The sequence below is a fragment of the Prinia subflava genome, chromosome 23 (genome assembly GCF_021018805.1).
Source record: "Prinia subflava isolate CZ2003 ecotype Zambia chromosome 23, Cam_Psub_1.2, whole genome shotgun sequence".
NCBI classification, from domain to species: Eukaryota; Metazoa; Chordata; class Aves; order Passeriformes; family Cisticolidae; genus Prinia; species Prinia subflava.
In genome coordinates this window covers 42,216-59,255 of record NC_086269.1, presented here as the reverse complement: position 1 = coordinate 59,255, position 17,040 = coordinate 42,216, and the positions used below count along the sequence as shown (strand labels likewise).

The 17,040-nt window shown below is 44.5% G+C and overlaps 1 protein-coding gene across 10 annotated transcripts in view; it reads left to right on the top strand.

Annotated features, from left to right (window-relative positions):
* The window catches only part of MAGI3 (membrane associated guanylate kinase, WW and PDZ domain containing 3), a 56,346-nt gene extending 39,840 nt beyond the window's left edge, over nt 1-16,506 (top strand). The window contains exons 13-23 of one of the 10 annotated variants that reach the window (XR_010082899.1): nt 108-199; nt 2,298-2,490; nt 3,192-3,377; nt 5,109-5,294; nt 8,691-8,784; nt 8,869-8,989; nt 10,030-10,173; nt 10,835-10,973; nt 12,569-13,551; nt 15,866-16,001; nt 16,262-16,426. Coding sequence is in view for 5 of the 10 variants with exons in the window: in XM_063418149.1 (XP_063274219.1) it covers nt 108-199; nt 2,298-2,490; nt 3,192-3,377; nt 5,109-5,294; nt 8,691-8,784; nt 8,869-8,989; nt 10,030-10,173; nt 10,835-10,973; nt 12,569-13,551; nt 16,262-16,360 (2,237 nt within the window). In the remaining 5 variants the exon portion in view is untranslated. Of the gene's footprint in view, nt 1-107; nt 200-2,297; nt 2,491-3,191; nt 3,378-5,108; nt 5,295-8,690; nt 8,785-8,868; nt 8,990-10,029; nt 10,174-10,834; nt 10,974-12,067; nt 12,158-12,568; nt 15,555-15,865 lie in introns of those variants that run through there. The other 9 variants (XR_010082898.1, XR_010082896.1, XR_010082897.1 and 6 more) reach the window with 9 other exon arrangements.
* The last annotated feature ends 534 nt before the right edge of the window (nt 16,507-17,040 follow it).

The window sequence follows — 17,040 nt, the reverse complement described above, 5'->3', positions numbered from 1 at the left end:
CTAGGAAACTCAGAGTGTACCACCAAAGCATAGTCCTTTAATAATCCCTCAATAATCCAAGATAGCTTCTTACATGTTTTGAAATAGTGTATTTTTTTATTTCTTAGCTCCAAACACAAGAGATTTAGATGTTTTCCTGAGAAAACAAGAGTCAGGTTTTGGTTTCCGGGTGCTTGGAGGGGACGGACCGGATCAGCCTGTAAGTGAAACTGCTCATACTTACCTCATAGTATTGCTGTTGAAATGATCCTAGTCTGTCATCCTCATTTCCTGTCAAAATTTCACAGAATCACAGAATAATGAGGTTGGAAGAGACCTCTAAGATCATCAAGTCCAACCTATGCCTTAACACCTCAACTAGACTATAGCACTAAGTGCCATGTCCAGTCTTTTTTTAAACACATCCAGAGATGGTGACTCCACCACCTCCCTGGGAAGACAATTCCAGTGTTTTATTACTCTTTCAGTGAAAAATTTTTTCCTAATATCTAACCTGTACCTTCCCTGACGTAGCTTGAGACTGTGTCCCCTTGTTCTGTCAGTTGCTGCCCAGTGGAAGAGACCGACCCCCACCTATCTACAACCTCCCTTCAGGTAGTTGTAGAGAGCAATAAGGTCACCTCTAAGCCTCCTCCAGGCTAAACAACCCCAGCTCCTTCAAACGTTCCTCATAGGGCTTGTGTTCCAAGCCCCTCACCAGCCTCATTGCCCTCCTCTGGACACGCTCAAGCATCTCAATATCCTTCCTAAACTGAGGGGCCCAGAACTGGACACAGTACTCAAGATGTGGTCTCACCAGTGCCAAGTACAGGGGAAGAATGACCTCCCTACTCCTGCTGGTCACACAATTCCTAATGCAGGCCAGGATGCCATTGGGCTTCTTGGCCGCCAAGGCACATTGCTGGCTCATATCCAACCGGCTGTCACCAGCACCCCCAGGTCCCTTTCCGCCTGAACACTGTCCAGCCACACTGTCCCCAGCCTGTAACGCTGTAGGGGATTTTTGTGACCAAAATGTAGAACTCGACACTTAGACTTATTAAAATTCATGCTGTTCTTCATTAGGCTGTTCCTTTTCTTGCAGCCCAGTGGAATGAGGTTTGAGATGGTGACACAGCCCTTTTATTCCCTGCTTCTCCACCTGGGTTTTTAAGCATGCTTTGCATTGGACACAGCTGGGCAAATGTCAGCACAGACACCCCTGCATGGTCTGTTCTCTAGGGGCAGGTTTTAGGAGACTCCCCTCTATTTTCAATCATGTGTACTTTTCTCTCTGGGAAGAAGCACTAAGACTTGCACTATATATCAGGGATCTTTCTTTAAGCTGTTAAGTGGAGAGAAAACATTTTTGGAATAGATCTGCATAGATTGTTGTCCAATTACAGTGAAGGAATTCAGTTTTTCCATTCCCAGCTGTGATGTAGTCTTGGGCTTTTTTTTTTTTTTCTTCCTCCCTCACTAACAGGCACTTAAAGTAAAGAGCAAACCCCAGAGAATGTTACTTCTGTTGCACTTTATAGCATTTGTGTGTTTGGTTTCCATAACAGCCTTAGCTGTTAGGAAGTGTGGAGCTGATTGTCTTGAGTGCTGTGTACTGATGAACATCCCACCATTGCTTAACCTCCAGCAAGACGAGCCATAGTTGGCCTTAATCTTCCATTTAATCTGAAAGTGATTCTAGCATATGAAATAGAGTGTGGTGTTCTTCTCTGTGTCATATTTAGTAGCACTTTTTGAGGTGGGCGTAGGCAGAACTGATGATGTTTAAATTCATTATCTAATTTCCAAAAGCTGAGAACTGAAGCAACTTGAAGTGTGGAACTGTCTATAAGCAACTTTTCAGAAATAAACTTGAATTAATTCAAAAGCTTTTATTTCTTCCCCAATAATTCTGCCTCAGTCTTGTTAAAAAAAATAAAGTAGAACGAATGTCAGCAGCTTTTGCGTCATTATGTCTAGGAAATTGTGTATATAATAAGTACATGGCGTGTGCTCATTTCAAAAGCTGAGCTTTTTAATAAATTGACAAACATGCTCAGGAGAGCGGAACTGACAAGAATACGCATTAAAGATTTTTGGAGTATTCAGTGAATGCTTTAAGACCCCAGATTGTCTCCACTAGATCAGCTTATGCAGAGTACACTTGGTGGCTGCATTTCTGCTAGAGCTGGACAGTGAGGTAATCTTTAAAAGAGTCTTCCCAAAAGACCTCATCTGCACAGATTCACCTGGATTCTAACCAGTGTGTGTTCTGATGAATTCATGTTCCCGTTCAAACCCCTGCCCTCTGCTCTCAGATTTATATTGGAGCCATAATCCCATTGGGAGCAGCAGAAAAGGACGGGAGGCTGCGTGCAGCGGATGAGCTGATGTGCATTGATGGAGTCCCTGTGAAAGGGAAGTCACACAAGCAAGTTCTGGATTTAATGACCAGCGCCGCACGGAATGGGCAGGTGCTGCTCACTGTCCGGAGAAAGATCTTCTTCAGTGGTAGGTGTCTGCTTGGCCAGAAAGAGCGCTTAGGGCTTGTAATCAAATCCACTGAAGCTGCTCTGGAACTTAATTACTGCACTGGGGCTGAGCAGGGCTGAGATTGAGGAAGGTCAGCTATAACTCTTAAATGGAGAAAAGCAGAATTTAATAAGCTTGGATTCTGTTGCTCACTAGCTTGCACTGTTCGCACAGGTAAGGCTCTGAAAATTATGATGCAGGGGTGATTTCTTCAACCCTTTTTGCAGGTAGTGGTTAGAACAGCCATTAGTGCAATAGAAATTGCATAATAATGCAGTCTGTTTTCTCGACATCCCAGAATGGTTTGGGTTGGAAGGGGCCTCTAAGCTCTTCTTGTCCCATGCCCTGCCATGGGCAGGGGCACCTTCTGCTGTATTCTCAAGTCTTTTGGTATCAGTATGTAGCAAGATTAACAGTATTCAAACAAGAGCTGTTTCAGGGTAGGATCTTGAGATACTGCAGTTTTAGATCAGTGTCCAGATCAACAGTTTAGAGAAGATTAGTCTATGACTCCATGAATGACAAAGCTGGGGTGGGATTTACAGCTTACAAGGGTTCTCTGCTCTGATTAGCAACTGCTGGTGCCACCTCATGCTGGCACTGAAAACTGAGCTTCATGGTTGTGCTGAAGTTGCTTGGTGTGGTTGTTCCTTATTTGTTGTTTGTCCATTCCCTGCAAGGGGAAAAGCAGGTGGAGGTGGAGGAGCCACAGCCTGTCCTGACACAGAACAGCTCTCCCCGGCTGAACCGTGTCAGCTTTGCCAACCAACCTTGCCCGGAGGTCTACGACGTCCGTCTGCAGCGGAAGGAGAACGAAGGATTTGGCTTCGTCATCCTTACCTCCAAGAACAAACCTCCTCCTGGGGGTGAGTGCCATGTCCTGGTGGCTCTGCCCTGGCCTGGCCTCGTTGGGGCTTCTCCAGGGATATCTCTTCCGTGCAGTGCTAGTGCTTCCCTCATAGTCAGCTTTCAGTCACACTGGCACTGCCCAGCTGAGTCTTGGTCTGTCTTGCTTCATATTTATGCTCTTGTTCACCCAACTGTGACATAAGTGGGGAACAGGGAATTTATATCCCGCACAACCCATACCCAGCACTTATCACAGGGCAGCATTTTTGGGATGTAGATATTTGTGAGGCCATAGTGATGTTGCATTAATTCACTGGCATTTCAGTGGAAGTATAGTTTCAACCTTGGCTTCATATTACCTAATCCAGTACAATTTCTTATTTTGGGGATCTGAAGAAGTACAGTCTACAGTATTTGGTGGAAAGCAATGAAGTTGTTACCATCATTGAGTATGTTTGTCCAGAAAGAACATCAAAACGAAAAAGTAGCCTGGTCTGTATGGCAGTTGTGAAATATGGACATGGCTCAGGCATAGTTGTCTCTAGTTCTGCGTCTGTGCTCATCTCTGGGAAAGGAATGGAAATCAGTCTTTTTTCCTTTTACTTCTCATAACATTTCTTCTTTTCTCCATTCTGGCTGTTCTGGCCCCATAGCTCTGGCTTCTAGAAGAGTCTGTGCAGGGCATGGTGTCACTCTGGGGTGAACTGAGAGAGCCAAGCCAGGAGAGCTGGAAGAAATTTGAGACAATTATTACAAGTGCATGTTCATCTCAGAGACCAGGAAAAGTGGTCAGAGCTGATCTACCACCTTACTGGCCTTGCACAGGCTCCTTGCTCAGGTCCTCCTCACCTGACTGAATCAGTCCCTGACAGAAGAAGTTTGATGTATTTTTTAGGTGTGTTTGAGGGTTAATCTTTGTTTGCAAGTAGGAAGAGTTTTCCTATGCATCCAAATCTCTGCGTTACAGTGGATGGCCATAACTCTCTCTGAGCCCACACTGTTAGTCAGGATCAATGCATGAAATAGAAAACTACATTATACACGGTAAAAACAACTGTTCTGTTGCGCTCTAGGGCCACATGTTCTCACTCATCCCTTTGCAGATGTGACCCATTTCCTTCCCATGTTTTCCTTCAGGCACAACATCCTGTACGTGACAAGGCCATGCTGTTGGGTTGGCATCTCCATTCACTCGCAGTGAAGCATTCCTCATTATTTGCAGGTTGGTCCTGTCCAACCAATGCTACGCTTTGGAGCAGGAGAGGAGGGACGAACACTGATCTCTGCACTGTAATGGCCAGTGACAGGACCAAGGGAATGGCTGGAGCTGTGCCAGGGGAGAATTAGGTTGAATATTAGGAAAAGCTTCTTCCCCCGCAAGGTGGTGGGACACTGAACAGGCTTCTCAGCGAAGTAGTCACAGGTCCAAGGCTGCCAGAACTTAAGGAGTGTTTGGAAAATGCTCTTCAGGCACAGGGTGGCATTTGTTTGGATTTTGGGATGTCATCTGCAGTGCCAGGAGGTGATGATGCTTATGGGTCCCTCCAACTCAGCATATTTTTTGATTCTGTGACTGGCAGTTCTGAGTCTATGTGATGCTTATCTGATGTGCACATGGTAGGATTCTTGAGGTTGCCCTGTGCAGGGCCAGGAGTTGGACTCTGATCCCTGTGGATCCTTTCCCACTCTGAATATTCCGTAATTCTGTGAATACTTACGGTGTTGCTGTGTCTGTTCTTGTTTCCTAGTGATTCCTCACAAGATTGGGCGGGTAATCGAGGGAAGCCCGGCTGACCAGTGTGGGAGGCTGAAGGTGGGCGATAGAATCTCAGCGGTGAACAGCCAGTCCATCGTGGAGCTTTCTCATGACAGCATCGTGCAGCTCATCAAGGATGCAGGCAGTGTGGTGACCCTCACGGTGGTGGCTGAGGAAGGTAAGGAAGGTGCTACCACACTATCAAAGTTGGGTATTTATCACTGCTGAAGTCTATTGGCTTAAATGGAGTATTTGAAGATGTTTTGAAATTAAGGAGAGTGAATCTTAGAATATTCTGAGCTGTGTGGGACCCATGGGGATCATCAGCTCCTGGAAGTTGAATAAGTTCAAACCTCATGTGTTTGTTCTGGAAGAGCTGAAGGCAGGTGGGACAGAGGGAGCTGCCACGACAAGGTGGTTGTACCCAAGAAGAAGCTAGAAGTATTAACAATCCAATGAAGACAGAAATACTCACGTATGAGAAAGTGCTGCTGACATGGAAACATCCTGTCCAAACCTTGTATTCACCAGCCAGAGAGAAGTAACCCCTCCTCAGGAGCTACAGCAGCCACAGAAGGATGCTTAGTGAGAAAATCTTATCACCCCGGCTCAGGGCCTGGCTCTTGACGCTGTAGGTGCTGCCAGAGCTCTGTTCTCAATGAGGCTGGTGCTGCCAGGATGCTCTGTCCCTGCTCTAATGCCACAGGGACTCCAGCTTTTCAAATCTCTCCATTTAAACCCTGAGTTTTTGCTTTCTCCCATGTTAAAACACGCAAATTTCCTAATGCCACATCCCTGGAGCAGAAACATGCTGCAGTTCTGTCTGCCAAAGCTCGCGTTGAAAAAGGGGCACATCCCACCACATGGGAAAAAAAACCTTGACAGGGTTTTTCTGCCAATCTTGCACCTGCAAAACCTGCTGTGTCACCTGAGCAGCAAGGTGAGTCCTAGGGACTGCAAAGTCCCATCTTCAGAGACTGTAACTTAATGACAGCTCCCATATAACACTGCATGCACTGTGGTATTGTTTCTAAACAAAAATCCAGGAATTTGGAGAGAAAAGCTGTTTTCCCATCCTGTGTTTTTCTTGAATGCTGCTTATGGGTGTAAATTAACTCCCTATCATTATTTTGTCAGAAAGTTGGCTTTCTTGATCTTTTAAATAAGAAATACCTAGAGCCAGGCTGTAAATAAAGCCAGTAGATTATTCTCTAATTTCATGCTCATTGCAAATATTTAACATGCCAGCTTGGCCTGTAACACAGAATTTCAAAGACTTAATGTTCCTTTTTGTTAATGCTTGAAGTGGGGAGACTTCTGTAAGCTGTTTTTCTGTTAAGATTTTTTTTATCAAATCTAGTTCATTACAGTTTGAAGGGACACACTCCAAAGCAGTTGCCGTGCGTGATGTTTATAAAGGAATTGAAGTTTGAGCTGGTTGAATTAGATCTGTTTTCTCTGCAGCTTTTAGTCCAGACTGGTTTGGATTGGAAGGACCTGAAAGCCCATTTATTTCATTCTACTCCCTGCCGTGGACACCTTCCACTTGTTTTCAAAATAAGTTTTCTGAATGTCGTATTTCTAACCATTATTTATGCATGACCTTACATGGACTCAGTGTAAAAACGTTTCCCACTGTCTCGATTACAGACTTGGTGCAAAATACCGAGATAAAACCAGAACATGGGGATACTCAACAAAGAGAGGAAAGAACCCCTTAGTAGCAAGTGGTAAAACCAGAGTGAAGATCAGAAAAAAATCTGTGGCTCAGAGGAGCTGGAGTTGGTGTGTTTCAGATGTAAAGAATTTTGTGACAATGAAGGAGAAAGAAGCAGAACTGGTTCCACTGGAATGGGAATATATCTCCACTTTAGAATTCCCCTTGATGTAGCTGAAGAAATAGAGTTTAGCTCACGGTAGAACCCTGTGTAGTGGGGGAATCCAGCATGGATGTGGGCAAGTCAGGGCTTCAGGCACTCGGGGAGAGCTGAGCCTCACAGGACTGGTTCACACCCAGGATACAGCTCCAAAGACACAAAGTGCCCTTTTTGCTGGAAGCTGTTGAGCCTTACAAGGCAGGAACCCTGACAGAGTTTACTGTTCCCCAGCTTTGTCCTCTTGAGAGTGGCAACAAAACCTCTGCCTGGTCCCCTTCCCTCCCCTCTGGCTTTCAGAGATCTGTGATCTTTGTGTTTCATGAGAATAAATGAATTCCCTTCATGCACCAGAAGAGATTCTTAAACATTTTTCACAAAAGCAAGAGCCTGTCAGCTTGTGTCATGTATTAGCTGGGAACACACAAGAAGAGGCTGCAGAGGGGGCTGCAGGATTTGTACAAACAGATGGCACTTTTCTCGCCTATGCTTCTAAATTAAAAATCTGAGGATAAACCAGGAGTAAAAGTTGACATTTTGTCTCTAGAGAAAAACCTCTTTAAGGCATATCATGGGAACAGCACCAAGCAGTTCTGTGGAGGGCTCGGGAGGTCTCATATGCCTAAGAAATTCAGTGTATTCCCTTCCCTTAACATTCTTGAGCCCTTTTTGTATTTTAGTGGAATTTGTTTGTTCTTAATTAAGAAATGCAGTAATGTGCTGCAGCTAATGGAGCTGGAACATCTCTAGTTTTTGGTGCTGGGAATATTTTTTTTTAACCATTTCAGGGAAACGGACTTATTAGTTTATATTTGAGCACAAAAGTCCTTCTTGGGACATCTTGGGCAAGCCACTGCTTGCCATTCAGGTTCTGGCTAAGAGGCAGCTTTTTGCATAGACTGTGGTTCTTTATTCTTAAGTGAGAGTGTAATTTTTTTATCCTGAAGCATGGTGCTTTTTCCAGAAATGCACTGGATTTATTGTAAAATGCACACTAACAGTATTTTCCATGGAGGGGAAAATAATAGGAAGTTATTTAAAATAGTTTTATTAAAACCTTATTTTTGACTTAGGGAGAAGGCAAAACACTTTAAAATTCCTCTTGATTGCCTGCCAGTGAACTCCTCCCCCCAGTGTGGCTGTGGGACCAGTTCCTCACCTTGCCTGGAGTTGGGCAGTGGAAAACTCTGTTGTGCAATTTCTCTTTATTTGATAGGGCCTTCACCTCCAAATCCCCATTTCTCCTGCAGATCCTCATTCCCTTACCTTTACAGAGGGGTTTTTCTCAAAAGGACACTGTTCTTCATCTCTTTATAAAATATTATGATACTGAGTCTCTGAACTAATTTCATAGATCTGATCAACCCTGATCCTCTCTGGCATTTATCAAGTTACAAACAGGCTAAAACCCTTCTGTTCATGTCAGGATCCATACAATTGTGTTGGTATTTCCTGAGGAAAAGCAGAATAAAAGAGTAAAATTCCTAAGAATTTATTCTATGGAACTAAGGAGCTGTACTTGTGTTCCTGGCGTGAAAAATCCTCTCTCTGTTATGTCCACATGAGCTCGGCTCAGCCCAGCCCAGCCCAAGGTGTCACAGCTGCGGTTCCTTGGAAGCAGTAGCCCCAACACCGGTGGTGACCACTGTCCTGGCAGTGGATTTGTGAAGTTGTGACTGTTGATTTTGTTTGGATTTTAGAGCAACGTGGTCCTCCATCAGGAACAAACTCAGCCAGGCAGAGCCCGGCCCCACAGCACCGACCACTGGGATTGGCACCAATCAACTCCGACAGGTTGGGAAAAGGGGCTGGGAATGGTGGGAAAAGCGTGGCCAGAGGGATTAACATGAAGGTAACATCCTCATCCTTTCACCGTAGGGGAGCTACAGAAGGTGAAGCTGGAAAAGAAGTTTCTAGTAGTTACCGGCTGTCCTGGCCCGAGCACAAGCACATGGCGCAGTTGGATGCTGCTTCAGGGGTTGGCAGCCATCATTCCCAGGTACAAAAATCCGTCCAGAAGGTATGAAGACATAAGGAGTATTCATCTGTTAGGGCACTCCAGTGGCGTTGTCACAGAGTTCTCACAAGCAGAACGTTATAACATTTCCCGTCGGATAAGGGTACAACAGTTGTGTATAAAAACATACTTAAATGTCTCACAGAATATTTTGCTCTTGATTTAATTGTGATTATCTCCTTAGGGTAGTTGAACAGTCATTATAGTTATGAAAGAAACACAAAGTAATTGTAACGGGGCGACTACAGACCCTTTGGCAAAGTTTCGTCAAGAATTGTGTGCCTTAGAAGGAAGGACTTGAAAGATGTTCTGAATGTTTAGACTTCAATTAAAACCATTACCCTGAGTTACCCCAGAGTTGAGATGAATGCTGTTTAAATGCTCAAAATACAGAAATATTGAAATGTTTTTCTAGAAAAACAGAAGGTTAAATCTGCTTACAGGTCCTCATCTCCCTCCCTCTCCCTCCCTCTCCCTCCCTCTCCCTCCCTCTCCCTCCCTCTCCCTCCCTCTCCCTCCCTCTCCCTCCCTCTCCCTCCCTCTCCCTCCCTCTCCCTCCCTCTCCCTCCCTCTCCCTCCCTCTCCCTCCCTCTCCCTCCCTCTCCCTCCCTCTCCCTCCCTCTCCCTCCCTCTCCCTCCCTCTCCCTCCCTCTCCCTCCCTCTCCCTCCCTCTCCCTCCCTCTCCCTCCCTCTCCCTCCCTCCCTCTCCCTCCCTCCCTCTCCCTCCCTCCCTCTCCCTCCCTCTCCCTCCCTCTCCCTCCCTCTCCCTCCCTCTCCCTCCCTCTCCCTCCCTCTCCCTCCCTCCCCCTCCCTCCCCCTCCCTCCCCCTCCCTCCCCCTCCCTCCCCCTCCCTCCCCCTCCCTCCCCCTCCCTCCCCCTCCCTCCCCCTCCCTCCCCCTCCCTCCCCCTCCCTCCCCCTCCCTCCCCCTCCCTCCCCCTCCCTCCCCCTCCCTCCCCCTCCCTCCCCCTCCCTCTCCCTCCCTCTTTTTTTTTTCTCTCTTTCCCTCTGACTTCCTGCACAGAATCCTGGCTGTTTCCCAGTGGAGTTGGAAAGGGGCCCTCGAGGGTTTGGATTCAGCCTCCGGGGAGGAAAAGAATACAACATGGGCTTATTCATCCTCCGTCTAGCTGAGGATGGGCCGGCAGTCAAGGATGGGAGAGTCCATGTAAGTTTGTCTTTTCTAATCAATTTGTTGATGCAGTTGATACATTAATTTACCCAGAGTGGTGACCTCCTTTGACACAGTATCTTCAACAAAACCCAGGAAGCCTCTTTAAGCTGCTGATGTTACACACCAGTGACATCTGTTGGCTGCTGTGTGCAGTGCCAAATAGGCTTCTGCTCCCTTTTTTTCCAATTTCCCTTCCCAATTTCCCCTAATAGAGAACTCTTTTTGGGATATGCTATTCCAGCGCCTTTCCAGCAGCTGGGGAAGTTAGCATGAGCTGAAATTACCTGCCTGGTACCTGTGAGATTTATTTACTAGCTCCAAGACCTCATCACTGATCTCTCCAACCTGAAATAATAACTCCTTTCTTTACAGCACATCCTGTATCTGCCTCATCACTTGTAAATAAATAGAAGATGTGGTTAAGGTCTCTGGAATCTTTTCCTGAGCAGCCAACCTCTGTGCATCTCTGAACCCCCAGACCCTGGGGTCATATTCTGTTTGTAATCCATGGAATGGCATCACTAATGCCCACTGGATTTTAGCACGAGAAGGAAAACAGAAACTCTGCCTCTATTATTTTTTTCTTTCTAAATTAAAAACCAGTTCACAGTGTCAGAGATTTCCAAAGACTAATCTGCTGCTCTTTTTTCCTCAGGTTGGTGACCAAATTGTGGAAATTAATGGAGAACCTACCCAAGGAATCACTCACACACGAGCCATTGAGCTGATTCAGGCTGGAGGGAATAAAGTTTTGCTGCTGCTGAGACCAGGGACTGGATTGATACCAGATCACAGTACGTTGTCTCAAGAGCTGTTTGGTGTTTAGGGCACAAGGCAGAGAAGTATGTAGGAGTATTGCAGAATTTGAAATTATTCCATATGTCTAATCAGTTTTTCAGCTCTGTCCAAGCTAATCAAGTTTTTTTATAAAAATATGCTGATTAACCTTGATTGACTTTTAATTTAAATGAAATTTCTCTGTGCTACAGTATTGTTAAAATTTTGTTTCTGTACATATTTACTTCTGGTTTTAGCCTTCTAAATTATGAAATCCTTTATTCTTGAAAGCCAAAACTTCAGAAAGCTGGAAAGGGACAACTTTACTCTCCAAAGGGATTCAGTTTGATTCAAGGTGATTTCTGCATCTACAAAAGGAAACTACAACTTTGATGGAAAAAAAAACACCCAAAAAACCAAAGCAAAAAAACCAAATAAACCCCACCAAAACCAGGAAGGACAGCAGAGAAATTGTTTGCAGGAGCCACAGAGTTCAGAACTGATGACTTTGGGTCTGACTCAGTCCCAAGACTTCAAATCAGAGACTTGTGGCAGTGGCAGCATTTTAAAGCAAAGAACATTTCATTTCCTAAATATATAATAGTCTTTGTAACCCCTGATGCTGACACCAAGGTGCTGTTGTAAATTGTAGGGTCACTTCTTCTGATGAGGAGTTTTTCAGTCACAGTGACCAACCCCAAGTTTATCCTTTCAAAATCCCAAACACACAGTTTGAGCTAGCAAATACTTTGTGTGTTCAGTCACTTACTGGCATTCACTCAGTGGGTAAAATCTGCTCAGAACTGTCTCAATTTCTTTCCTTCCAAGAGCTAGAAAAGGGTCCTGAGCATCACTCCTGGCCCTGCTGGCCACAATTTCCCTGAGCTTGAGGGATAAAGAGAATCAGACAGAGGAGAACTTCTGGAGCATGTCCAGGCCAGCCCACTGTCTAGTGGGGCGTGGGATGAGGTGAAGAAAGTGGTGGAGTGGGAGTGGGTTTATTGCTTCTTGCCTTGCTGTTAATCCCACATTTCTGATTGAAGTCTTGCTTGCTGTACTCTGTAAATTTTTTTTTGTATGTACTTCTGGGCTTTTTCTCTTCCTCCTTCAGGTTTGGCTCCTTCCAGTCTGTGTCCCTACGTGAAACCTGAGCAACATTAAGGGCTTTCAGTGCTTTTCTTGGTTTTTCCTTAAAGACTTGGTAAATCTGCATGTCTTGTTTCATCTCTTCCTATTTTTAAAGTGCAAAGCTAGGAATAACCCCAACTTTTCACTGTTTCAGATTTCTTTAGGCATAGCAGTTCTAGTTCGTTTGGTTTTATTAATTAGTGTAGGTCAGGGACTTCTTAATTTGAAATTTTGCTGTGTAGGCTCTAAAATTGTTTTGATCCAAGACCATGTCAGTCCTGCAGGGATCCAGCATTCTGAGCACTAGATTTTTTTTTTCCAAAGTCACGTCCTCAGGGTTGTTGTAGAACAACACAATACAGAAATATGGCTAAATAAAGCTTTGAAAATATGCCACTCCATAATGTTTTTTGAATTGAACTCAGTAGTTTGCTGATTATTACTTTTTATGTATTTAATCAAATCCCTTGCCATTTGCTTCCAGGTGATTGGGATAGATGCAATCCTGCTTCATCAAATGTAATATATGAAGAACAGTCACCATTATCATCTTCATCTTCCTATTCTGCTTCCCCATCTGAAGTGTGTTATTTAGCAGTACCAGGAGAAGCTTTAACCAGAGTTCAGCTGTCTGAGGAACTGGAACAAGCAGAGAACACTGTGCCTGACAAGATAAGCACTTTAACTGAAAAGCGGTGTGAGAGGAAGCCTCAGTCTTCTCCCCAGAGAACAAAGAACAGATGGGAATGTCCCTCGAGTCCTGGGTTTGGAATCACTAAAGGTAGTTCAGAAGCAGAGACCAGAAGGGGCAGATCTACCAGTCCAGCAAAGTCAGGGGCTGCTGAAGGATACCCTCACATGGGATTCCACAGCCCCAGGAAAGAGGATCCTGACAAAAAGAATTTCTCACATAAATCTGACAGTTTCAGGAGTGAGAGTAAGACCACAGAAATAGGGATAAAAAATAGTAACAAGAAGGAGTCTTCCAGTGGTAATCGAGGAAGGTCAGCAAGTCCCCAAAGGCATCTTGGCAAGCCAGGAAGCGCAGAAACGCTGGGAAGGATCCAAGGTAGGACAGCCTATGGTGATAAGGCAACTGTTGAGCAGTTGAAAGGTGGGAATGGTAAACCAGAAGTCACCAGGAAAGAGATAAAGCAGAAGACCCCAGGAAAGACAGAAGGGTGTTCTGCAGACCCACATTACCCAGCGTTTAGTGGGCATAACCTTCCCTTCAGGGACTCCAGAAGAAATGCCTCTGAGGATGATTTATTAACCAAGTCCAGCTCTGGAGACACAGCTTTCAGCAGATTCAAAGCCTCCAGCCTTTCCAATATCCCTCTGCCTTCCATGGAGAAACAAAGGAGGGTGGAAACACAGGAAGCTCTTACGCTGAACAGACACCATGGAGAGAGACAGCTGCTCAATGAAACCAAAGATGGAACTTCCCAACCTGAGAGAAATTCTCCAGTAAGGAAAACACTGATAACTCCCGGGCCGTGGAGGGTCCCCAGTGGCTGTAAGGGCACCCCAGCAGAAGGGGTGCCTGGAAAACGGGTGTGACTGACTGACAGACATTGTTTTTAGAACATGTTTGATCAATTTTCCAGTAAGGGTAATTTAAAGCATTGGGTCAGACAGTTGTCTTTTTTTTTTTTCTTTTTTTTTTCCCTCCTCAGAAACTGGTTAGAGGGGGGGATGTATTTGATCTGTTTTTAAATTATCTAAGCTCCATGAAGGACCTTTCAGATTGCTTCAGTGAAACCCTTCCATGAGCTGCTCTCCCCCCTGTGTCCCTTTGCAGGCCATGTCTGCTGCTCCCAGTGTTGCACGTTATTTAATGCCTCTATTGCCAATGTGATCCTCACTCACTTCCTGTTCTTGTGCCAAGCTATCCACTGTAGCCAGTCAATCTAACCCTTCCCACATGGATTCCAGTCACAGATAAGGCAGGTTTGAGCTGAGGTGGGTGTTTTCTCTAGAGCAGGTTGCATGTTTACATCAGGAAACCCACACGTTCTTTCTGGGTCAGGGTGAACACGGGCGAGGTGGTTCTGTCAGTTCCAGGGCAGCAAATGAGCTGCTGATGCTGCTCAGTTCATACACAAAACCCTGTAGCTAAATGTGATATTTGACATAATTTTGTAAGCTTGCTTTTTCTGACACAACAAAAATCACTTTAGTTCCTTGATTCACAGGGCTTTGGGTTGCAAACATCCATGAGAGGAAAGAAAATTGTGGGTTCTGTTAAATAACACAATTCCTTTGGTTTCACTCCATGGCACCCTCAGCCTCGGTGTGAAGCTGATACTGAAGTCCCATCTTTAATTATTTAATGCTTATTAGGAATCGGGTCTTTTCTCCTGTGTTAAGAACTGCCCGTAGGATGGACTCAACTGCTATAGCAGGTTTTTCAGTGAAGTTCTTGCCTGTATATTTAGAACTCTCCCCTAGTTAGATGAACACATGATCATGGACTATTGATGACAAACAGGATACAGGAGACAGACCTTCTATGGTTTGGGCTGGCAGAGATACTTTAAAGAGGGATGTTACTACTGGAACCTACTGACACATCACTCCTACGGCTGTAAGAGCAACAGAAACGGAAGGGTGTTACTTTATTCACAGTTTCAGTGATTATTTCCCAACATCTGAGATTTTCAATGACTGCAGAACAGTGGTAAAAGGAGGTCCTTGATCCAGTTTGCTGGAGAAAGAAGAGTAAGTGATTGAGCTTTACTTATTTAAAGTACAAACATGATTTACTCTTTGCAAGTGAATATCTCATTTTCGCTGTGAAATGTTAAATGTTTTTAAAGTCTAACAAAGCACGGTGAGGCAGTTCTGAATGGAATTCTTCACAAGTACATCTGACTGCTCAAACAGCTTTTAAACAAAGACTTTGGGAATTCAGAAGGCTTTAAAGCAGCTCTGAACTGTACTCACCTGCTCAACACCAGGTGAGCCACTGACACCGGGTCTGCTGTGTAGCATAACACTTATGAATACTCCCTGTGTGGAATATGACTGTGAAATATTTAATACTCTGAAGTAGCCGGTGTAGATATTGCCCTGTGTTGTTCCCTAGAGGTTGTTTTATGTTGAGCTATGTGCACCCAGCCTGACCACCGAGTAGAGTGACAAATTCAGTCCTTTAATTTCAGATTAATTAGCCCCACAGAAATGATCTCCCTGCCATCAACTCCTCTCTATTTTTCTATATGTTCATGTGACCTGACAGTGTCCTACCTGTGTGTGATTTCTCCTTCCATAGATCTTGTATCTGTACTTCCTGTATCAGACTTAGCCATGTGGCCTTGGAATGCTACGCAATGTATGGATGTACTGGGTGTAAATGTTTATATATTGTACAGCACCTTTATACAGACTTCTGAGGTTCTGACTAGAGAGAGAGACCTGTAAATTGTTCATTATTTTTTATAAAGATATTAAAAACAAACTCCAGTTCATGGCCTGTTGGTTCTGCACTATCTAAACCAGGTTCTTGGTTGGCTTTCAGGGGTGTGATCCAGGATTTTACCCACAAACATCCTGCTCTTCTGGAAAATAAATGCAATTTATTATTGGAAGTCCTTGATCTCCTGTTCAAAAAACAAATGTTTAGCAAAGATGGTATAAAAATCATAGTCCTGTTGAAACAGTATAGTGATGAACTACTCGTCCTTTAAGTTTATTTGTACATTTTGCTGCTGCTTTGGTTCTTAATAACTGGAAATCCATGGATTTCTGGATGATTTCCATAGGTTCTCCTATTTTGTAGGAGCTGCATGATGAGGTGTCCTGAGTGAGGCCCTCGCAAAGCTGGCAAAGGCAAGGAACATGGAGCATGCAGGGAGCATCCAAGGGGGTTCTCCCCCCTGAGTTTCTCCTGGGGCGTGCTGCCTGTACTGCTGCCTGTAAGAGCTGGGTGTTGAACCTGGGTTTGGGCTGTTCTCCTGCAGTCCCAGCTCCAACTGCTGTCCCTGTGCCCAGACCTTGCTGTGTCCCAGCACCAAACTCAGGCAGCTGGGGCTGCTTTTCCAGGCCTTTCATGCCACGGGCAGTCCCAGATTCCTGGAGCTCCCCAATGCCCAGCTTGGACTCGCTCTCTGGAAGGGGCATGTACCAAAGATGTCCTCGGTTTGACATTTAATTCCTGTTGTTTTTCCTTTTCCAGGTAGTTGGCAAAAATGGAGAGAGCCATTGGGAAGCAAAAGCCACTGGAAGGCCCTATCCTGGTTCAAGGTTGCCACTTTTCTCTCCGACTCCTGGATAATTCCTTGACCAGAACCAGAGACTGTCCATTTGATTTCTTGCCTTTTCCAATAAATGGTTACTTTCAGCTGGAATGTGTTCCTGTTGTCTTCCTCCTCCTCCTCCTCCTCTGTGGATTTGTAAATAAAGTTCCTTTTACCAAGTTGACTTTTGTTATTCCAGGAATTGTGGCTCTTTTGTTGCATTGAAACTTTCCAACTCTGCCGAGAGTTTCAGATGTCAAACACAAGTAAGACTCGAGTTTCTTTGGATTGCTCTAAAGACTAAGGTGCCTTTTTTTTTTTCCTTTTTACCCCCTGACAGTTCTCATTGTAGCCACTTGCAGGATCAGGAGCAGTAACTTGAAGTATTTCAGAGGTAGCAATAAAGCAAAGTGGACTTTTAATTTTGTAACCCTCATTGTTTAGTAACAAAGAAATCTAAAACAAAACAAACAACATTAAAAAAAAAACACCCAAAAGAACAGAAGGAGAAAATATACCAATATTGTTTTAATTTAAAACCACTTTCCCCCTTAGAAAACCAGGCTAATGTAATTCTGCTTAATTGTGGTGCTGACGTGTTAGGTTAATGAATTAATAGAGTTTAAAACATACAGAAATAGACATGAATTTTAAAAAATAAGTACAAAAATAAAAAAATTTATATAAAATAAAAATAGAACTATAAATATGAAAAATA